Raw genomic sequence first — 23,140 nt, 5'->3', positions numbered from 1 at the left:
GCCCCTGCCTATGCAGCTGGCACTACCCACAAACCCTGCTTCCCCCACAGCCAAGACCTTACCACTTATAATTTCAATGTCCTTAGATTTGGGAAATCCATCCAGATATTTATTTATTTATAATTTATATATATAATCTTTATATGTAAAATATGTGCATATATGTGTGTGTAATGCATGTACACATATACATACATCCCATATGGACTTCTATATATGTTTTATATACACTACCTGTACATATGTGGGCATATACATAGTATATATTACAGATATATACAGCTAATACACAGAATATTCATATTAAAGATCACACCTATAAAGTATGTGTGTAATGCATGTATACATCCCATATATTCTTGTATATGTGTTTTATATACTCTATCACTACCTATATGTGCATATACATAGCGTATATTTCAGATATATACAGCTAGTACACATAATATACGTATATTAAAGACCACATCTATAAAGCATACAATATACTTACATATGTGGTACATATCATTATATGAAATGTAGAATTCTGTAAAACGCATATAACAAACATTTATGCAACTATGCCTTTCCTATATGCAATATATATTACATATTTTTATTTATAATATGCATAGCTAAATCTCTAGTTATTTGCCACAAGCCTATTTCTTTCCTTCTGCAAGGCCATTTGTTTAAAAAAAATTTCATAGGCAAATAACTCTGTTTTCTGCCCAGTTCTGCTTTCAGACAATTTCAGACTTGTCTCAGAAAAAGCACAAGGAAAAATCACACAAAAAAAGATGGAGAAAAGACATTTGGTCTTTCCGAGGTTTTTCTGCTGCCTCCTCCAAGGCACAGAGTCTCTATCTCTCTCTCATTTTATTTCTATCTCTCTCTATTTCTATCACTGCTCAAAAACCAGGATGACTCCACCATTAAAAAATTTCTGCTTAAGAATGGTCAAAGAAGGTTTTTTTTTGATCTTATTCCCCAGTAATTTGGTTCAAATTGGGATTTTTTTATCAGATTCTTTTTAAAATTACAGACAAATGACATTCCCGGCAGCATTTTCAATGCATTAATCCCCATTTTTGACATGACTTACCTGGACAATGGGCTCTTTGGGATACCCCTGAAGTTTTTTATTTAAGAACTCAGGGACGAGCTGTTCACGGCTGTCATTTCATAGCCCCTGCACCCTCAGCCACAGGACCCCACTGAGGAGTCCCTTTCTCTCACAGACTTAGTCCTCAGGACTAAGAGTTGAGGACTTAGATTTTAGGCTGACAAATTTCTTTAACAAAGACAAAAATCGCCTCTTTTCGAGACCTAAACTGAAGTTTTCCTCTTCCTGAGACCCCAGACATATTTCCTGGGCAAATTTTAAGATCTTTCATGTCAGAATATACCCCCGGAATCCCTTGTGGCGTGAGCCGGAGTCCTCAGAGTCAGTAGGGATAAGACCCAGCCCAAAACACTGCACTTTGTGCCTGTCCCCAAATGGGTGACAGACCCACAGCCCAGCCTCAAGTCCGAGAAAAAAACCGAAATCACCAAAAATCAACAAAATGTCACAATTTCACACCGAGGAAGGAAAGACCAAGAAGAAATTGGCGACTCACCTGCGATGGTCAACATGGTCCCGGCCCCAAATATACCAGCATTACTGCTGCTGTCGTGGCTACCACAGTAATAGAAAGCCTCGTCCTCGGGTTGGACCCCAGTGATGGTTAATGTGCCCGTGGAGCCGGACTTGGATCCGGAGAATCGCAAAGGAATGTCTAAGGGTCTGTTGTCATTTTCATAGATCACAGTGACAAGGGCACTTCCCGGGACCTTCTGCTGGAACCAGTCATAGCTGCCACTGCTCCCAGAACACGGGATATTGACGGTGTCTCCCACCCTGTGAGACAATGAGGATGGCTGAGTCAGCGCTGCCTGGACCAGGGAACCTGAAAATGGAGAGGAAAGAGAGGGGAAGACGGGTCAGTCAAAGCCCCAGGGGCGCAGTTGCTGGGCAGAGGGATGGGACCCCTGTGCCCAAAGGCCCCATCCAGGCACAGTGAGTCTGGCCATGGCACCTGAGGTGTGGGCGAGCACGACGAGGAAGAGAGAGACCCAGGCCATGATGTGATCCGACCAGCTCCACGTCCCTGCAATGATGGGGCTGTGCTGTGGACCTTGACTCCCTTTTAAGCCTCTGCCCCTCAAGGACATGGCCCCTCCATGAAAATCTGACCCTGCGCTCACGGCCGGATCCTGCCCACGCCTCTCTCGTCACCTTCCTCCCAGCACCACACACAGCCCCACCACCACAGGTGCAGCAGGGCTTGTCCCTGGACACATAGCAGAGACATGTCCCAGTTCCAAGCCAAAATTCACCCCCACAGACCCCTCATTCCCAGCTCAGGCTAAGTGCCTGCAGGACCAAAGGTCAAAGGGTGAGGGAGAGATGGACACTGGAGACAGAGGGGGGTTTAAAAGAGCCCCCCCCCAGAGCTGGAAAATAGCTAGTTCCAGGGGTGGTGTTTTTTGGCGCTGAGCCAATCACAACTTGATGCACCTCTGTGTAAATGACATATTACACAAGCCGGAAAATAAGCTTGTTGGCATAGCTGGAATTGGAGAGATGCCATGAGATAGAGAGGCAGACCGGGGGCTCTTCCCCACTGGTCCTGGCCAAGGGTCCAAGTGTGGCACAGCAGCTGGCCCTGACCCCTCGATGAGCCTGGTGGTCAAGAGAAACACCAAAAATTGGGGAGGCCCCTGGACTGTGGTATTTTCTTCCACACTCGCAGTGGTGGTGGGAAAAACAGCAGCAGAGGCAGCACGGAATAGTGAGCTGCAGCTGGAGCTGAGACTGGGTTCTGGCCAAAAGACTGTGAAGCAAAGATCAGAGAATTGCAGAGAGCAAGAGGAGCTGCCTGGTGAGCAGCAAATATGACATGGAGCCAGACCGAGAGACACAAGGACGTCTTGCGAAGAGAGAGCTGAACGAGCAGAGAGATGAGAAACCTGCTGGAAATATTTCTGGGGTAAGAACTGAGTCCAAAACCCCCAGAACCCTCTTGACCCGGGAAAGGAGGGGTGGAATCCTGCTTAGGATTCCCCCTGAAACTCCCGTGGAAGGAAACCTCCATGGAGCAGGAGATAAAGACTTTGAGCTTCAACTCCCTGTACCCTGTGGATGATGACCATGGTGATAATGAGCTTGTTTCCCTCGAAGCCCAAGGGTGAGCCCCTCGATTAGAACCGTGGGGCTGAGTGGGGGCGAGAGAGAGACCCCCTACACTTTGATGGAGAGAGAGAGAGAGATTTCCCAGCTACGGTGAATCGGAACTGCTGCCTTAAAGATGAGAGAAGAGACTGTGCTGCGCTGAAAGTGAAAAGACACCTTCTTCCTCCTGGACTTTATCAGGGGAGGGAGGGATGGTCTGTGTAAATACATTTTTTTTATCATAGGAGAGTTATTGAAGATTGTTATATATATATTGCTTTATAGTTTTTTTATTCTGTTAGCAATAAATTTTGATAGAATTCCCCATGCTGAGTGTGTCTGCCGGTGTGAAACTTCTCTCAACCTTGGAGCAAATTTTGAGGGGTTTGAAAATTGGCTTTTGGGGGCTAAAACCACAACAGGGACAGAAGCCATCACAGGTCCCAATGATGCCTCTGGGACAATATGAATCCCCAGCACTCCCACTTTTGATATTTTTGCCTTCTATGTGTGTCCTCTTTGGTTTGGACCCCAGCCATGAGGAATGTGGCCATGGAGATTAGTCTGTTCCCAAGCACTTCAGATGCCCTGCAAAAATGACAGGGGATGGGCACAGACCTGGGGCTGTATGGGATGTCTGAGCTGGGACACTGGGCACAGCCACCTGCAGCACAGGGCAGTAAGGGCAGGGCCATGGTGGGGACAGGGTTGCTGAAAGGTCATGGCAGCATTTCTTTGTTGAGGCTGTGGCCAAACACTCCACAGGCTTCCTAGAGAGTTGGATGATATCCCCAGCCTGCGTGTGTTGACAATGTCCTTCATTTTGGCAGCCCTGCAGTGTCCAGGTAGTTGGACAATGTGATCACTGAAGGGCTCTTCCACCTGAAATAGGTTATTAATTTCTTTCCTATGTGCTCTTTTCCACAAAAAGCAAGGGAAGGGCTCTGTTGGATGGTACTGGGACACCAGGCGCAGCCTCATTAGCACAGGGCAAAAAGGGCAGAGTCATGCCAGGGACCTGCCTTGCCATGAAATGGGGACAGCAGAGACTCCTAACTGGAGGAGGCAGAAGAGCTTTCTATCACTTCCCAGCTTCTCCAAGTGACTGTGGTAACACTGTTGCTGCTACTTTTGTAGTTAGCACAGTAACAGACAGCCCCTTCCTTAGCTTGGACCCCAGTGATGGTTCAAGTGCTCACAGAGTCCAATGTGGATGCAGAGAATGGCAAAGGGATGTCCGAGGGTCCCTGGGTGTTCTCACAGTTCGCAGTGACAGATGGAGGCGCTGCCAGGAACCTTCTCCTGGGACCAGCCATGGTACCAGCCAGCCCTGGAACACATGACCTCAAAAGTTTGTGCCAGGATCGCTGACACCAAGGAGAGATGACACAACACTGCCTGGACCAAGGAACCTGAAGAGGAGAGATGGGAGAAAAGGACTGTCAGCCACTGATCCTGGAGCACACAGCCCTCTGAGGGCAGGGACAATTCTGCCTGCAGGCACACGGATTGGACACGCTGGGCCACAACAGGGTTGCTGGGAGGTCATAACTTCCTCAAATGCCAGGGGATGGGCACAGACCTGGGGCTGTAACAGACAGCTAAGCCAAGTGGGTTTTGTATCACTTCCCCATTGCTCCATGTCACTGTGGCAGCATCACTGCTGCTGTCCTTACCACCACAGAGATAGAACAGCCTCGTCCTTGGCTTGGACCCCAGTGATGGTTAATGTGCCCGTGTTGCCGGATGTGGATCCGGAGAATCGCGAAGGGGTGTTCGAGGGTCTGTTGGTGTTAGAATAGATTGTGGCACAGGGTGCAAGGGACAGATCGGTGCATGTGCTTGACTGGTGGCTACACTGGCACCCCTATTCTGGCAAGTGCAGGGGTGAGTGTGGAAATGGGGGCAGAGTCAGGGATGGCAGCAAAAAGACATCTCCCCATGCCCCTACCACAGGCCACATGTTAATGCAAGGCACCCAGAGGGCAGTGGTCAAGGGACAAGGATGGCACAGCCAGCGACGTGCTTGATGATGGCATGGAGGTTTAGAGCAGGCTGTGCCCCAGGCTGCTCATCCCTTGGTCTTGGCCATGCCAGGGGGGTTCATTGGGGTCCCCAGGGTTGAGCAGAAGCTGCACAGAGCCCCCCCAATATAAGTGTGTGTGTGTACACCTGTGTGTGTTCCCATCCCACCCTCCATACTGGTGGCACTGGGCTGACACCAGCCCGTGTGTGGGGAGCGGGCACGTTGGAAGGACACAGAGACAGGGATGCTGAGCCAGCACTAGTTCAGTGTCAGTTTTTATTTGTCTGACACTCATAGTGGGGGGACAGGAGCAGGGGACAGGGGGATGTGGGGAGCGAGGTGTGTGGCTGGGGTGAGCCACTGTCCCCAGAAGTGGGGAGGAGGGAGGGAGCCAGCAAAGGGATGGTGGGTGCGAGGAGGTCCCAGTGGGTTTAGGGGCACTAGGATCTGTTCACTGTCTTCTCCACATTGCCAGCCTCGTGCTTGACCTTGCAGGAGTATGTGCTGTAACTTTGCCACTGTTTGGGAGTCAGTGACAGGTAGCTGCTGGCCATGTACTTGCTGTCGCTCTGCCGCACGGGCTGACTGGTCTGCACGTTGTTTGTGAGGACGGTGCCGTCAGCCACCCATTCCACTTCCACATGGCCGGGGTAGAAGCCCTGTATTAGACACACCAGAATGGCTTTGTTCTCCTTCAAGATCTGCTCAGAGGGCGGCTGGAAGACGTAGAGGGTGGGAGAAACCTCGGGCTGGCCTGCGAGAGAAGAGAGAGGTGTGGGGTCAGAGAGGGCCCTGTGCCCCACCACAGCCCCTGCCTGTCCAGCTGGCACTACCCACAAACTCCCTGCTTCCCCCACAGTCAAGAGTTTACCACTTATAACTTCAATGTATTTAGATTTGGGAAATCCAACCATCCAATTATTTATTTATGTGTTTCTTTATTTATAATTTATATACATAATTTTTTTAAAAAGTTATATATTTTTATAAAATATGTGCATATATATGTGTGTAATGCATGTACACATATACATACATCCCATATAGACTTCTATATACGTTTTATATACTCTATCACTACCTATATGTGCATATACATAGTATATATTACAGATATATACAGCTAATACACATAATATACATATATTAAAGACTACATCTATAATGTATACAATATACTTACATATGTGGTACATATGTTTATATGAACATATATATAATTCTATAAAATGTATATAACAAACTTTTATACATTTATGGCTTTCCTATATGCAATATACATTATATTACATAGTTTTATTTATAATATGCATAGCTAAATCTCTAGTTATTTGCCACAAACCTATTTCTTTCCTTTTGAAAGGTCATTTATTTAAAAAAAAAAATAATCAAATTTCACAGACAAACAACTCTGTTTTCTGCCCAATTCTGCTTTCAGACAATTTCAAATGTCTCAGAAAAAGCACAAGGAAAAATCACACAAAAAAAGATGGAGAAAATATCTTTGGTCTTTCTGAGGTGGTTCTGCTGCCTCCTCCAATGCACAGTGTCTCCATCTCTCTCTCATTTTATTTCTATCTCTCTCTATTTCTATGTCTATTCAAAAAACAGGATGACTTCACCATTGAAAACTTTCTGTCTTAAAATGGTCAAAGAACATTTTTTTTTAATCTTAGTCCCCAGTAATTTGGTTCAAATTGGGATTTTTGATCACATTCTTTTAAAAATTATAGACAAAGACAGACAAATGACATTCCCAGCAGCATTTTCAACGCATTAATCCCCATTTTTGATGTGACAATGGGCTCTTTGGGATACCTCTGAAAGTTTTTATTTAAGAGCCCAGGGACGAGCTGTTCGCGGCTGTCCTTTCACAGCCCCTGCACCCCTGGCCACAGGACCCCACTGAGGAGCCCCTTTCTCTCACTGGTGGTGACAGACTTAGTCCTCAGGACTAAGAGTTGAGGACTTAGATCTTAGGCTGACAAATTTCTTTAACAAGGCAAAAATAGCTGCTTTTTGAGACCTAAAACTAAGTTTTCCTCTTCCTGAGACCTCAGACATATTTCCTGGGCAAATTTTAAGATCTTTCATGTCAGAAAATACCCCCAATCCTTTGTGGCTCAGAGTCCACAGGGACAAGACCCAGCCCAAAACCCTGCACTTCGTGCCCGTCCCCAAATGACTGGCAGACCCCAGTACAGCCGCAAGTCTGAGAAAAAAAAACCTAAATCACCAAAAATTGAAAAAATGTCACAATTTCGCACCGAGGAAGGAAAGACCAAGAAATTGGTGACTCACTTATAACGGTCACACGGGTCCCGGACCCGAACACATCCCAATCAACACAGTAATAGTCAGCCTCGTCCTCGGCTTGGACCCCAGTGATGGTTAATGTGGCCGTGGAGCCCGACAAGGATCCAGAGAATCGTGAAGGGATGTTCAAGGGTCTGTTGCTATTAGCGTAGATTACAGTGACAGGGGCACTGCCAGGGACCTTCTGCTGGTACCAGCCATAGCTGTAGCTACTCCCAGAGCAGGTGATCTTGACGGTTTCTCCCACCCTGTGAGACAATGAGGACGGCTGAGTCAGTGCTGCCTGGATCAGAGAACCTGAAAATGGAGAGGAGAGAAAGGGGAAGACAGGGGTCAGTCAGTGCCCCAGGAGCACAGGGGCAGAGGGATGGGACCCCTGTGCCCAAAGGCCCCATCCAGGCACAGTGAGTCTGGTCATGGCACCTGATGTGTGGGCGAGCACCACGAGGAGGAGAGGGACCCAGGCCATGGTGTGATCCCACCAGCTCCACGTCCCTGCAATGATGGGGCTGTGCTGTGGACCTTGACTCCCTTTTAAGCCTCCACCCCTCCAGGACACGGCCCCTCCATGAAAATCTGACCCCGCGCTCACGGCCGGATCCTTCCCACGCTTCTCTCGTCACCTTCCTCCCCGCTCCACGCACAGCCCCACCACCACAGGTGCAGCAGGGCTTGTCCCTGGACACATAGCAGAGACATGTCCCAGTTCCAAGCCAAAATTCACCCCCACAGACCCCTCATTCCCAGCTCAGGCTGAGTGCCTGCAGGACCAAAGGCTGAAGGGTGAGGGAGAGATGGACACTGGAGACAGAGGGGGGTTTAAAAGAGCCCCCCCCCAGAGCTGGAAAATAGCTAGTTCCAGGGGTGGTGTTTTTTGGCGCTGAGCCAATCACAACTTGATGCACCTCTGTGTAAATGACATATTACACAAGCCGGAAAATAAGCTTGTTGGCATAGCTGGAATTGGAGAGATGCCATGAGGCAGACCGGGGGCTCTTCCCCACTGGTCCTGGCCAAGGGTCCAAGTGTGGCACAGCAGCTGGCCCTGACCCCTCGATGAGCCTGGTGGTCAAGAGAAACACCAAAAATTGGGGAGGCCCCTGGACTGTGGTATTTTCTTCCACACTCGCAGTGGTGGTGGGAAAAACAGCAGCAGAGGCAGCACAGAATAGTGAGCTGCAGCTGGAGCTGAGACTGGGTTCTGGCCAAAAGACTGTGAAGCAAAGATCAGAGAATTGCAGAGAGCAAGAGGAGCTACCTGGCGAGCAGCAAATATGACATGGAGCCAGACCGAGAGACACAAGGACGTCTTGCGAAGAGAGAGCTGAACGAGCAGAGAGATGAGAAACCTGCTGGAAATATTTCTGGGGTAAGAACTGAGTCCAAAACCCCCAGAACCCTCTTGACCCGGGAAAGGAGGGGTGGAATCCTGCTTAGGATTCCCCCTGAAACTCCCGTGGAAGGAAACCTCCATGGAGCAGGAGATAAAGACTTTGAGCTTCAACTCCCTATACCCTGTGGATGATGACCATGGTGATAATGAGCTTGTTTCCCTCGAAGCCCAAGGGTGAGCCCCTCGATTAGAACCGTGGGGCTGAGTGGGGGCGAGAGAGAGACCCCCTTACACTTTGATGGAGAGAGAGAGAGAGATTTCCCAGCTACGGTGAATCGGAACTGCTGCCTTAAAGATGAGAGAAGAGACTGTGCTGCGCTGAAAGTGAAAAGACACCTTCTTCCTCCTGGACTTTATCAGGGGAGGGAGGGATGGTCTGTGTAAATACATTTTTTTTATCATAGGAGAGTTATTGAAGATTGTTATATATATATTGCTTTATAGTTTTTTATTCTGTTAGCAATAAATTTTGATAGAATTCCCCATGCTGAGTGTGTCTGCCGGTGTGAAACTTCTCTCAACCTTGGAGCAAATTTTGAGGGGTTTGAAAATTGGCTTTTGGGGGCTAAAACCACAACAGGGACAGAAGCCATCACAGGTCCCAATGATGCCTCTGGGACAATATGAATCCCCAGCACTCCCACTTTTGATATTTTTGCCTTCTATGTGTGTCCTCTTTGGCTTGGACCCCAGCCATGAGGAATGTGGCCATGGAGATTAGTCTGTTCCCATGCACTTCAGATGCCCTGCAAAAATGACAGGGGATGGGCACAGACCTGGGGCTGTATGGGATGTCTGAGCTGGGACACTGGGCACAGCCACCTGCAGCACAGGGCAGTAAGGGCAGGGCCATGGTGGGGACAGGGTTGCTGAAAGGTCATGGCAGCATTTCTTTGTTGAGGCTGTGGCCAAACACTCCACAGGTTTCCTAGAGAGTTGGATGATATCCCCAGCCTGTGTGTGTTGACAATACCCTTCATTTTGGCAGCCCTGCAGTGTCCAGGTAGTTGGACAATGTGATCACTGAAGGGCTCTTCCACCTGAAATAGGTTATTAATTTCTTTCCTATGTGCTCTTTTCCACAAAAAGCAAGGGAAGGGCTCTGTTGGATGGTACTGGGACACCAGGCACAGCCTCATTAGCACAGGGCAAAAAGGGCAGTCACGCCAGGGACCTGCCCTGCCATGAAATGGGGACAGCAGAGACTCCTAACTGGAGGAGGCAGAAGAGCTTTCTATCACTTCCCAGCTTCTCCAAGTGACTGTGGTAACACTGCTGCTGTTCCTTTTGTAGTTAGCACAGTAACAGACAGCCCCTTCCTTAGCTTGGACCCCAGTGATGGTTCAAGTGCTCACAGAGTCCAATGTGGATGCAGAGAATGGCAAAGGGACATCCGAGGGTCCCTGGGTGTTCTCACAGTTCACAGTGACAGATGGAGGCGCTGCCAGGAACCTTCTCCTGAAACCAACCATGGTACCAGCCAACCCTGGAACACATGACCTCAAAAGTTTGTGCCAGGATCGCTGACACCAAGGAGAGATGACACAACACTGCCTGGACCAAGGAACCTGGAGAGGAGAGATGGGAGAAAAGGACTGTCAGCCACTGATCCTGGAGCACACGGCCCTCTGAGGGCAGGGGAACAGTGATGGGATAATTCTGCCTGCAGGCACACGGATTGGACACGCTGGGTCACAACAGGGTTGCTGGGAGGTCATAACTTCCTCAAATGCCAGGGGATGGGCACAGACCTGGGGCTGTAACAGACAGCTAAGCCAAGTGGGTTTTGTATCACTTCCCCATTGCTCCATGTCACTGTGGCAGCATCACTGCTGCTGTCCTTACCACCACAGAGATAGAACAGCCTCGTCCTCGGCTTGGACCCCAGTGATGGTTAATGTGCCCGTGTTGCCTGATGTGGATCCGGAGAATCGCGAAGGGGTGTTCGAGGGTCTGTTGGTGTTAGAATAGATTGTGGCACAGGGTGCAAGGGACAGATCGGTGCATGTGCTTGACTGGTGGCTACACTGGCACCCCTATTCTGGCAAGTGCAGGGGTGAGTGTGGAAATGGGGGCAGAGCCAGGGATGGCAGCAAAGGGACATGTCCCCATGCCCCCACCTTGGGCCACATGTTAATGCAAGGCACCCAGAGGGCAGTGGTCAAGGGACAAGGATGGCACAGCCAGCGACATGTGCTTGATGATGGCATGGGGGTTTAGAGCAGGCTGTGCCCCAGGCTGCTCATCCCCTGGTCTTGGCCGTGCCAGGGGGGTTCATTGGGGTCCCCAGGGTTGAGCAGAAGCTGCACAGAGCCCCCCAGTATAACTGTGTGTGTGTGTGTACACATGTGTGTGTTCCCATTCCACCCACTGCCTGGTGGCACTGGGCTGACACCAGCCCGTGTGTGGGGAGCGGGCGCGTTGGAAGGACACAGAGACAGGGATGCTGAGCCAGCACTAGTTCAGTGTTGGTTTTTATTTGTCTGACACTTGTAGTGGGGAAATAGGTGCAGGGGACAGGGGTACATGGGGAGCGAGGTGTGTGGCTGGGGGGAGTCGCTGTCCCCAGAAGTGGGGAGGAGGGAGGGAGCCAGCAAAGGGCCGGTGGGTGCAAGGAGGTCCAGGTGGGCTTAGGGGCACTAGGATCTGTTCACTGTCTTCTCCACATTGCCAGCCTCGTGCTTGACCTTGCAGGAGAATGTGCTGAAATTTTGCCACTGGCTGGCATCCAGTGTCAGGTAGCTGCTGGCCATGTACTTGCTGTCGCTCTGCCGCACGGACTGACTGGTCTGCACGTTGTTTGTGATGGTGGTGCCATCAGCCACCCATTCCACTTCCACAGGGCTGGGGTAAAAGCCCTGTATCAGACACACCAGAATGGCTTTGTTCTCCTTCAAGATCTGCTCAGAGGGCGGCTGGAAGACGTAGAGGGTGGGAGCGACCTCGGGCCGGTCTGCAAGGGAAGAGAGAGGTGTGGGGTCAGAGAGGGACCTGTGCCCCACCACAGCCCCTGCCTGTCCAGCTGGCACTACCCACAAACTCCCTGCTTCCCCCACAGCCAAGAGCTTACCACTTATAACTTCAATGTATTTAGATTTGGGAAATCCATCCATCCACTTATTTATTTATGTATTTATTTATTTATTTATAATTTTTTTAAAAAAGTTATATATTTTTATAAAATATATGCATATATATGTGTGTAATGCATGTATGCATCCCATATATTCTTGTATATGTGTTTTATATACTCTATCACTACCTATATGTGCATATACATAGTATATATTACAGATATATACAGCTAATACACATAATATACGTATATTAAAGACCACATCTATAAAGTATACAATATACTTACATATATGGTACATATCATTATATGAATAGATGTAGAATTCTATAAAATGCATATAACAAACATTTATGCATTTATGCCTTTCCTATATGCAATATACATTATATTACATATTTTTATTTATAATATGCATAGCTAAATCTCTAGTTATTTGCCAGAAACCTATTTCTTTCCTTTTGAAAGGCCATTTGTTTAAAAAAAAAAAAATCAAATTTCACAGAAAAACAACTCTGTTTTCTGCCCAGTTCTGCTTTCAGACAATTTCAAATGTCTCAGAAAAAGCACAAGTCAAAATCACACAAAAAAAATGGAGAAAAGATCTTTGGTCTTTCTGAGGTGGTTCTGCTGCCTCCTCCAATGCACAGTGTCTCTATCTCTCTCTCATTTTATTTCTATCTCTCCCTATTTCTATCTCTATTCAAAAACCAGGATGACTTCACCATTAAAAAATTTCTGCTTAAGAATGGTCAAAAACCAGGTTTTTTTTATCTTAGTCCCCAGTAATTTGGTTCAAATTGGGATTTTTGATCACATTCTTTTAAAAATTATAGACAAAGACAGACAAATGACATCCCCGGCAGCATTGTCAACGCATTAATTCCCATTTTTGACGTGACTTACCTGGACAATGGGCTCTCTGGGATACCCCTGAAAGTTTTTATTTAAGAACTCAGGGACGAGCTGTTCACGGCTGTCCTTTCACAACCCCTGCACCCTCGGCCACAGGACCCCACTGAGGAGCCCCTTTCTCTCACTGGTGGTGACAGACTTAGTCCTCAGGACTAAGAGTTGAGGACTTAGATTTTGGACCGACAAATTTCTTTAACAAAGATAAAAATCATCTCTTTTAAAGACCAAAACTGAAGTTTTCCTCTTCCTGAGACCTCAGACATATTTCCTGGGCAAATTTTAAGATCTTCCATGTCAGAATATACCCCCCAATCCTTCATGGTGCACGCCAGAATCCTCAGAGTCAGTAGGAACAAGACCCAGCCCAAAACCCTGCACTTTGTGCCTGTCCCCAAACAGGCGACAGACCCCCAGCCCAGCCCCAAGTCTGAGAAAAAACCCCAAATAACCAAAAATTGAAAAAATGTCACAATTTCGCACCGAGGAAGGAAAGACCAAGAAACTGGCGACTCACCTGCGATGGTCAACATGGTCCCAGCCCCGAATATACCAGCAGGAATGCTGCTGTCCCAGCTACCACAGAAATAGACAGCCTCGTCCTCGGGTTGGACCCCAGTGATGGTTAATGTGGCCGTGGAGCCGGATTTGGATCCGGAGAATCGCGAAGGGATGTTCAAGGGTCTGTTGCTATTAGCGTAGATCACAGTGACAGGGGCACTGCCAGGAACCTTTTGCTGGTACCAGTCATACCAGCTGTAGCTACTCCCAGAGCAGGTGATCTTGACTGTGTCTCCCACCCTGTGAGACAATGAGGACGGCTGAGTCAGTGCTGCCTGGATCAGAGAACCTGAAAATGGAGAGGAGAGAAAGGGGAAGACAGGGGTCAGTCAGTGCCCCAGGAGCACAGGGGCAGAGGGATGGGACCCCTGTGCCCAAAGGCCCCATCCAGGCACAGTGAGTCTGGTCATGGCACCTGATGTGTGGGCGAGCACCACGAGGAGGAGAGGGACCCAGGCCATGGTGTGATCCCACCAGCTCCACGTCCCTGCAATGATGGGGCTGTGCCGTGGACCCTGACTCCCTTTTAAGCCTCTGCCCCTCAAGGACACGGCCCCTCTGTGTAAATCTGACCCTGCGCTCACGACCGGATCCTGCCCATGCCTCTCTCGTCATCTCCCTCCCCGCTCCACGCACAGCCCCACCACCACAGATGCAGCAGGGCTTGTCCCTGGACACATAGCAGAGACACGTCCCAGCTCCAAGCCAAAATTCACCCCCACAGACCCCTCATTCCCAGCTCAGGCTGAGTGCCTGCAGGACCAAAGGGTGAGGGAGAGATGGACACTGGAGACAGAGGGGGGTTTAAAAGAGCCCCCCCGTAGAGCTGGAAAATAGCTAGTTCCAGGGGTGGTGTATTTTGGCACTGAGCCAATCACGACTTGATGTGCCTCTGTGTAAACAACATATTACACAAGTTGGAAAATAAGCTTGTTGGCATAGCTGGAATTGGAGAGATGCCATGTGATAGGAGAGGGAGACTGGGGGCTCTTCCCCCCTGGTCCTGGCCTCCATGCCCGAGGCTCCCATGGGCTGACAAACACCCACACACCCAGTCCTGAGCACCCAGGGTGGCTGCAATGCCACAGGGCCCCAGGCAGGATTCAGGCTGGGACAGCAGAAATGTGGCAAAGGTTTTCTTAGCCAGCTCCTCAGGCTCCAGCTCTAACACTGTCTCAGTGCTCCTCTGCCCCTCACATGGATATTGGGCAGTGGGGATGAGCCCAGACAGGGCTTCTGCAGCACCAGGAACATAGTCATAGAATCATAGAATAGTTTGGGATGAAAGGGACCTTCAAGACCACCTAGTTCCAAGCCCCTCCCATGGGCAGGGACACCTTCCACTAGACCAGGTTGCACAAAGCCTCATCCAAGCCTGCCTTGAATACTTTCAGGGATAGGGCATCCACAACTTCTCTAGGAAACCAGCTCTAATGCCTCATCACAGTCACAGCCCTGAGACATGGAACACACAGGGAAGGGCATCAGGAAAGGAAAGGAAAGAAAAGGAAAAGCCCCAAAGCTGGAGAGGTGGTCTGGAGCCTGCCTGGCTGAATGGAAGGAGGAGACAAAATCAGCCTCTTTGATGCTTGAGATTTCACTTGCCTGTGGCTCAGTGTCACCATGACATCAGCCACTGCTGCTTTCGTGGCTGTCACACTAATAGACAGCCTTGTTCTTGGCTTGGACCCCAGTGATCCTGTGGAACCAGTCACAGCACTGGAGATCATGAAGGCTGAGGGTCTCCCATCATTCCAGTAGATCACAGTGACAGGGGCACTGCCAGGGACCTTCTGCTGGTACCAGCCATAGTTGCTGCTACTTCCAGAGCAGCTGATCCTGACAGTGTCTCCCCAGGTTGGCTGAGGCTGAGGATGGCTGACTCAGCAATGCTGCCTGGACCAGGGAACTTGGAGAGGGAAAAGAGAAAGGGGAGAAGGGTGAGGGGTTGAGTCAGTGCCCTGGGAGAACAGCTGCCCCCAGGCAGAGGGATGGGGAATGCCACAGTCAGAAGAGAATGGACCTGGACATGGTCACAGGCACATTTGTGGAGCAGAGCCCAGTCCAACACATCCCTGCACAGAGGCAGCTCAGGCAGCAGCAGGAGGACACGGTCATCAGTAGTAGGACAGAGTGGGGTGAGGGACAAGGCTACATTGTGATCTATACTGTGACAAAGAAATGCTCTCCAGACATGGGGGAGATCAAGAGAACCTGCAGCTCTGTGGGACACAGAAAAGGGGATGTTCTGCATCACTTCCTGTTACCTGTTGGCACCACACACCATAGCCACCACTGCTGCTGTCCAAGCCACCACAGAAATAGACAGCCTCGTCCTCAGCTTGGACCCCAGTGATGGTTAATGTGGCCGTGGAGCCGGACTGGGATCCGGAGAATCGCTAAGGGATGTCTGAGGGTCTGTTGCTATTGGCATAGATCACAGTGACAGGGGCACTGCCAGGGACCTTCTGCTGGTACCAGCCATAGTTGTAGCTGCCCCCAGAGCAGGTGATCTTCACAGTGTCTCCCACTTTGGCTGACATCGGAGGTGACTGACAGGACATCTGTACCAAGGATGAATAACGAGATGAGGAGAGGGACAAAGCCAGCCCTGGGCCACGTGCCCAGGGAACAGCGCCCAGCATAGAATGGGAATGGGTTCAGGGTCCTGAGGGACCCTTACTTTTGTGGGGCCATAGTGGGACATTGTCCAGGGCCAGGGTATTCCCTTGGGGCCAGAAGTGCTGGAGGCACTGTCTACTCTCCTTCACAAATGACAAGGGAAGGATTCTACTGGATGGTGCTGGGACACCAGGCACAGCCACATTAGCACAGGGCAGCAAGGGCAGAGTCATGCCAGGGACCTGTCCCACCATCAAACAGGGACAGCAGAGACAGTAGCCCCTGCCATGGCGGGAGGGCTTTGTATCACTTCCTCATTGCTCCATGTCACCGTGGTAAGATAATTACTGCTGCTTTCGTAGTTACCACAGAAATAGACAGCCTCGTCCTCAGCTTGGACCCCAGTGATGGTTAATGTGCCCGTGGAGCCGGACAAGGATCCGGAGAATCGTGAAGGGATGTCCGAGGGTCTCCTGTCATTGTAGTAGATCACAGTGACAGGGGCACTGCCAGGGACCTTCTGCTGGTACCAGCCATAGTAGCTGCCACTCCCAGAGCAGGTGATCTTGATGGTTTCTCCCACATTGGCTGAGACTGAGAACAGCTGACTCAGCAGTGCTGCCTGGACCAGGGAATGTGGAGAAGGAAAGAAGAGGAGGGAGAAAAGGAGGCTCAGCCATTAAACTAGAAGCACAGATCTGCACAGACGTGGTTACAGGGAATGCCACAGTTAGATGAGAATGGATCTGGACATTTCACAGGTACATTTGGAGACAAAGCTATACCATGAGTTTTATAGGGACCAGGACAATAGTTCACAGCCACAAAGTCACCGCCAGGGCTCTAGGAAATAAAAGGAGTGGATTAATAGACACAGTAGCGCATAGGAGACAAAACCCTGACCTAGCCCTACATCCACATCTCTGCATGGTCATGAGAAGGACAGAAAAACTCCATTTTTAAGTCCCCTGTACTTAACTTTAAAATCTCTCTGTGTCACTATACCAGTACCACTGCTGCTGTCGTAGCTACCACAGAAATAGACAGCCTCGTCCTCAGCTTGGACCCCAGTGATGGTTAATGTGACCTTGGAGTCGGACTTGGATCCGGAGAATCGCGAAGGGATGTCCGACGGTCTCTTATTGTCGAGATAGATCACAGTGACAGGGGCACTGCCAGGGACCTTCTGCTGGTACCAGCCATAATAGTTGATGCTACCCCCAGAGCAGGTGATCTTCACAGTTTCTCCACGCTGTGAGACAATAAGGATGGCTGAGTCAGCGATGCTGCCTGGACCAGGGAATGTGGAAAGGGAGAGCAGAGAGGGGAGGAAAGGGAAGGTCACACAGTTTCAAAGAGTATAGAACTGCCACAGTCAGAGGAGAACACACATGGACATGGTTACAGGGAAACTGTGGAGTGGAGCCCAGCCCAATGCATCCCAGCACAGAGAGAGCCCTGGCAGAAGCAGGAGGTCATCAGTAGCAAGACACAGTGGGGTGAGGAACACAACTACACCATGGGTTTTATAGGGACCAGGACAATGGTCCCCAGCCACAATGTCACTTCCCATTCTCTGGGACAAGAAAGAAACAACATTCCCTGTTGTGGCTGTGCAGAAGGGACAGGAACCTGCCTCGGCCCCACATCCAGAAAGGAGGGACAGGGGTTAAAATCTTTCCTCTCATTTTGGAGTCTGCCTCACTTCCTGGTGCTTATTGTCAAAACACACCATAGCTGCTGCCACTGCTGCTGTCGTAGCCACCACAGAAATAGACAGCCTCGTCCTCGGCTTGGACCCCAGTGATGGTTAATGTGGCCGTGGAGTCAGACTCGGATCCGGAGAATCACAGAGGGATGTTCGAGGGTCTGTTGCTGTTGCGATAGATCACAGTGACAGGGGCAGTGCCAGGTGATGTCAGGCAGCATAACCCCAGCTGCTGCTACTCCCAGAGCAGTCGATCTTGATGGTGTCTCCCACTTTGACTGACATGCGAGGTGACTGAGTCAGCGCTGCCTGGACCAGGGAACCGGAAAAGGGAGAGGAGAGAGAAGAGAAGACAGGGGTCAGTCAAAGCCCCAGGATCACAGTCCTCCCTGGGCAGAGGGACAGGACCCCCGTGCCCAAAGGCCCCATCCAAGCACAGCAAGTCTGGCCATGGCACCTGAGGTGTGGGCGAGCACCACAAGGAGGAGAGGGACCAAGGCCATGATGTGATCCCACCAGCTCCACGTCCCTGCAGTGATGGGGCTGTGTTGTGGACCCTGACTCACATTTAAGCCCCCACCTGCCCAGGCACAGCCCCTCCCTGGATATGTGGCCATCAGAGTTCCCTGGAGCTCTTGCCTCAGTGCTTCCCCTGCCCACTGCAGGCTCCTCTGGCCCACCAAAAGGCAGCACGATCACTCTGGGCTGCCTGCCCCTTCCCCAACACGGCTGCTGAGCTCTGAGCTCAGCCAAGGACCACCCAGTCCGTGTTCCTGCCCAGTAGGACCATGACCTGGCTGCAACAGGAACTCCTGTGTACAGGGTTGATAACAGCACTGTGATCACTCCAGGCCACCTGCTTCCCAGGCCACTCAGCTGGGAAAGACACATTCTGCTGCACACCAAGGCACTACAAGTGGGTGTCTCTCAGGAGCCACAAGACTACAACCCCCTCAGTCCTGGTATCTGGTAAAGGCCCCTCAGTCTTTGCAAAGATCCATGTCAAGGGACAGCAGGAACACTTTTCTACCCCACCTTGTTGATGCACCCTCTGCAGCCACCTCCTCCCTGCCTGTGACCCTGGCCTCACCCACCCCCCAAGCACCTCTGCAGCAGCACAGCTCCTCCAGCCGCTCCCCTTCCCACTCAGGGGCTTGTCTGCAGGGTTCTGCTCCCTCAGCTGGCCCAGCCCATTGCCCACAGAGCACACACTACCCCCAGCACACCCCTCTGCAGGCACTGCTCTGGCACCGCTCCTAACCTTGGGATGGGCACAGACCTGGAGCTCTAAGGGGTGTCCAAGCTGGGACATCAGGCACAGCCACTTTCAGCACAGGGCAGCAAGGGCAGGGCCATGATGGGGACCTGCCCCACCATCAAATAGGAACAGCAGAGACTCCTGACTGAGGTCTGCAATGGCAGGAGATTTCAGTATCATTTTGCCATTGCTCCATGTGACTGTGGAACCACTGTTGCTGTCGTAACTACCACAGAAATAGACAGCCTCGTCCTTGGCTTGGACCCCAGTGATGGTTAATGTGGCTGTGGAGTCGGACAAGGATCCAGAGAATAGCCAAGGGATGTCTCGCATCATCCCAGTAGATCACAGTGACAGAGGCACTGCCAGGGACCTTCTGCTGGTACAAGCCATAGTTACCATTGCCACCAGAGCAGGTGATCTTGATGGTTTCTCCCACCTTGGCTGACAATGAGGACTGCTGACTCAGTGGTGCTGCCTGGACCAGGGAACCTGGAAAAGGAGAGGAGAGAAAAAAGAGAGGCTCAGCCAGTGCCACAGGACTACAGACCTGCCCAGAGAAGGTTATAGTGAATGCAATAGTGGGAGGAGGACAGACAAGGACAAGGTCACTGGCACATTTGAGGAGCAGAGCTCAGCCCAGTGTATCCCACCACAGAGGTAGCAGCAGGACAATATGGTCATCAGTAATAAGAGGCAGTGGGGTGGGGGACAAAACCACACCATGTGGTTTGCATGGACCAGGACGATGGTCTACAGACACAAAGTGAGCTCCAGGGCTCTAGGAAGCAAAAGGGGGGACATTCACAGCCATGGTTGTACAGAGGAAACCAAAATCTACACTAGCCCCACATTCCCCACTCTGCTTGGCCATGAGAAGGAAAGAAAAACTCCATTTTTAACTCTTTTGTACCTCATTTCCACATCTCTCTGTGTCACAATACCAGCATAAGTGCTGCTGTCCCAGCCACCACAGAAATAGACAGCCTCGTCCTCGGCTTGGACCCCAGTGATGGTTAATGTGGCCGTGGAGCCGGACAGGGATCCGGAGAATCACGAAGGGATGTCTGAGGGTCTCTTGTCATTTTCATAGATCACAGTGACAGGGGCACTGCCAGGGACCTTCTGCTGGTACCAGCCAGCACTAGGCCAGCTACTGCTAAGGCCAGGGCAGGTGATCTTGACGGTGTCTCCCACCTTGTGAGACAATGAGGACGGCTGAGTCAGCGCTGCCTGGACCAGAGAACCTGGAGAAAGAGAAGAGAGGAGAGAAGATGTGGGTCAGGCAGTGCTCCAGGATCACAGTCCTCCCTGGGCAGGGGGATGGGACCCCTGTGCCCAAAGGCCCCATCCAAGCACAGCAAGTCTGGCCATGGCACCTGAGGTGTGGGCGAGCACTGCGAGGAGGAGAGGGACCCAGGCCATGGTGTGATCCCACCAGCTCCACGTCCCCATGATGATGAGGCAGTGCTGAGAACCCTGACACACATTTAGAGTCTCCACCTGTCCAGGCACAGCCCCTCCCTGGATATGTGGCCATCAGTGTTCCCTGGAGCTCTTGCCCCAGTGCTCCCCCTGCCCACTGCAGGTTCCTCTGAGGACACATCCACCTGCCCTGCAGCACCCAAGTCTGCTTGGTGCTTCCTGGTCCCCGGGTGCCCACACTACCTGTGCACTGATCAGCAGCAGTGACAGAGGAGCTGGGCAAACCAGGTCCTGCTTCAAACCAGGTGCTTACACTGGGCCTCTCTTCATTGCCACAAGGGAACCTCCAAGCAGAGAACTGAGACTGTGAAAGGGCACTGGAGCCACACCAAGACCAGGAGCTTCAAGGCTACTCAACAGGAAGGAAACACAAGCCCCCAGGTCCTCCAAATTCAAAGCTGGGGGACTCAAGTGGCCTCACAGCCACTTGGAGTTCATATCAATTAACTGCCCACAGCATCCTCCCACTCTTGTCCAGCCTGGAGCAGCCCCTCTGCTGTCTGCCCACCACACAGCCCAGGGCAGCCTCCAAAGGAGCCAGTGGGGGCTGCTCTGCACCACAGTGTTACACACTGGCACCTGGTTGTCCACAGCCCCTTTGCCTCCTGGCAGCCCTGTGAACCTCAGACCGTGCAGTGGAACCACACTGACACCGTGTGGGGACAAGAAGGGCCTCAGGGACAGCACTGGAGGAACTGAGACCACAGTCTGGCACGGGACTTTGCCCTTGCTGTCTGTCACCTCTGCCACAGCTCCCACCAGGTCCAGAGATTCCTGGCCATGGTATTTGTGGGGAGAAGTACCCAGTCACAGTTGTGCATTATCCAGGAGCTCTGACACTTCCATATCCTCCAGCACCAGCAGAAGGATCGATGCCACTCACACAAAGCAAACAGCAACAGTCATGACAGAGTACCCAAGCATGGCCACACTACGGGGCACTTGGATGCCAACCAGCACTGCCCTCCTGGGCATTGCAGTGACCGAGAGCCTCGTCCTTGGCTTGGACCCCAGTGATGGTTAACGTGCCCGTGCTGTCCGAGGGTCTGGTGTCAGTGTCATAGATCACAGTGACAGGGGCACTGCCAGGAACCTTCTGCTGGTACCAGCCATACAAGCTGTTGCTACCCCTGCAACAGATCCCAGGTGTGCTGGCACCAAGGATGGCAGACTTAGCAATGCTTCCTGGAGCAGGGAACACAGAGAGTGAGGGAAGATGAGGGGCCTCAGCCATTGTCCCAGGAGCACAGCCCTCCCCAGGGCATTGGGACTGGGGCCTTGTGCCCAAAGGTCCCATAGTGAGATGGACGAGCCCAGAGCCACCCACAAAGAACCCAAGGTGTGAGGGTCCTGCAAGGAGAAATGGTAGCAGTAAGAGGAGGTTGAATGCCAGTCAGTGCCTCCACCGTGCTGACCAGCACTGCTGCCATCGTAACTACCACAGAAATAGACAGCCTCGTCCTCGGCTTGGACCCCAGTGATGGTTAATGTGGCCGTGGAGCCGGATTTGGATCCGGAGAATCGTGAAGGGATGTTCGAGGGTCTCTCGTCATTCCAGTAGATCACAGTGACAGGGGCACTGCCAGGGACCTTCTGCTGGTACCAGCCATACAAGTTGATGCTACTCCCAGAGCAGGTGATCTTCACAGTGTCTTCCACACTGGCTGACACCAAGGACAGCTGAGTCAGTCTTGCCTGGACCAGGGAACCCAGAGAGCAAGAGGAGAGAGAAGACTCTGACTTGCTTTTAAGCCCCCAGCCAGGGGTCTGCACCACAGTGTTACACACTGGCACCTGGTTTTCCACAGCCCCTTTGCCTCTTGGCAGCCCTGTGAACCTCAGACCGTGCAGTGGAACCACACTGACACCGTGTGGGGACAAGAAGGGCCTCAGGGACAGCACTGGAGGAACTGAGAGCAGAGCCTGGCACAGGACTCTGCCCTTGCTGTCTCTCAGCTCTGCCACAGTTCCCACCAGGTCCAGAGATTCCTCCAGTCCTGGCCACGGCCTTCAGGGCTTCTGCACGGCAGCCTATCCAAGGCAGCCCATGCTCACAGGGGAAAGCCTCTCACACAGACACAGGGCCCTTCAGCACAGTTGCTCTCACTAGAGATGAGTGGCACAGAGCCCATGGACCAGAGCAGGATGCCCAGAGATAATGATAGGGATTCTCCCAGCTTCTCTGGGCAACAGCACCAACCACAGGACAAGACATTTGGAGGGCAGCAGCAATTAGTCACACCACAGCTCTTTACTGCCAGGAGCCCTGTCACATCCATGTCCTTCAGCACCACTGAGGGTCTCTTTGTGCCAGCACAGATCATAGTGACAGAGGCATTGCCAGGGACCTTCTGCTGGACTTAGCCATAGGCACTGCTACCCTCAGAGCAGGTGATCTTGATGGTTTCTCCCATGGTGGCTGACAACGAGGACGGCTGACTCAGTGATGCTGCTCCAGGGAACCTGGAGAGGAAGAAGAGAGAGGGGAGAAGAGTGGGAATCAGCCAGTGCCCCAAGAATACGGTCCTCTCCTGGGCAGTTGGAGGGGGAATGCTACAGTCAGAGGGGAATGGATGGAACCACA

The 23,140-nt window shown here is 51.4% G+C and overlaps 2 protein-coding genes, 1 long non-coding RNA gene and 1 gene segment (V, D, J or C); 1 reads left to right on the top strand and 3 right to left on the bottom strand.

The window, feature by feature from the left end:
* The window catches only part of LOC127470199 (Ig lambda chain V-1 region-like), a 35,370-nt gene extending 14,798 nt beyond the window's left edge, over positions 1 to 20,572 (bottom strand). Inside the window, 2 exon segments of the V gene segment in view lie at positions 20,194 to 20,318; positions 20,451 to 20,572. Coding sequence covers positions 20,194 to 20,318; positions 20,451 to 20,526 — 201 coding nt within the window.
* On the bottom strand, positions 5,285 to 8,047 carry LOC127470350 (immunoglobulin lambda-1 light chain-like). The gene is made up of 3 exons (XM_051785776.1): positions 7,965 to 8,047; positions 7,527 to 7,838; positions 5,285 to 5,979 (listed from the first exon to the last, which is right to left on the bottom strand). Exons 1-3 carry the CDS (start codon positions 8,008 to 8,010, stop codon positions 5,666 to 5,668), a joined length of 672 nt encoding a protein of 223 aa, XP_051641736.1. The 5' UTR covers positions 8,011 to 8,047; the 3' UTR covers positions 5,285 to 5,665.
* Positions 7,569 to 18,140, top strand: LOC127470354 (uncharacterized). The gene is made up of 3 exons (XR_007904270.1): positions 7,569 to 7,689; positions 17,256 to 17,334; positions 18,064 to 18,140. It is a non-coding gene; the product is annotated as an uncharacterized LOC127470354 (long non-coding RNA).
* Positions 11,408 to 14,031, bottom strand: LOC127470349 (immunoglobulin lambda-1 light chain-like). The gene is made up of 3 exons (XM_051785775.1): positions 13,899 to 14,031; positions 13,440 to 13,772; positions 11,408 to 11,887 (listed from the first exon to the last, which is right to left on the bottom strand). Exons 1-3 carry the CDS (start codon positions 13,942 to 13,944, stop codon positions 11,574 to 11,576), a joined length of 693 nt encoding a protein of 230 aa, XP_051641735.1. The 5' UTR covers positions 13,945 to 14,031; the 3' UTR covers positions 11,408 to 11,573.
* Positions 20,573 to 23,140: the final 2,568 nt, after the last annotated feature.

The sequence above is a fragment of the Manacus candei genome, unplaced genomic scaffold (genome assembly GCF_025592945.1).
Source record: "Manacus candei isolate 608988 ecotype Guabito, Panama unplaced genomic scaffold, ASM2559294v1 h1tg000020l, whole genome shotgun sequence".
Taxonomy (NCBI): Eukaryota; Metazoa; Chordata; class Aves; order Passeriformes; family Pipridae; genus Manacus; species Manacus candei.
Note: the sequence above shows the minus strand (reverse complement) of the source record. Positions and strands in the feature narration are given on the sequence as shown.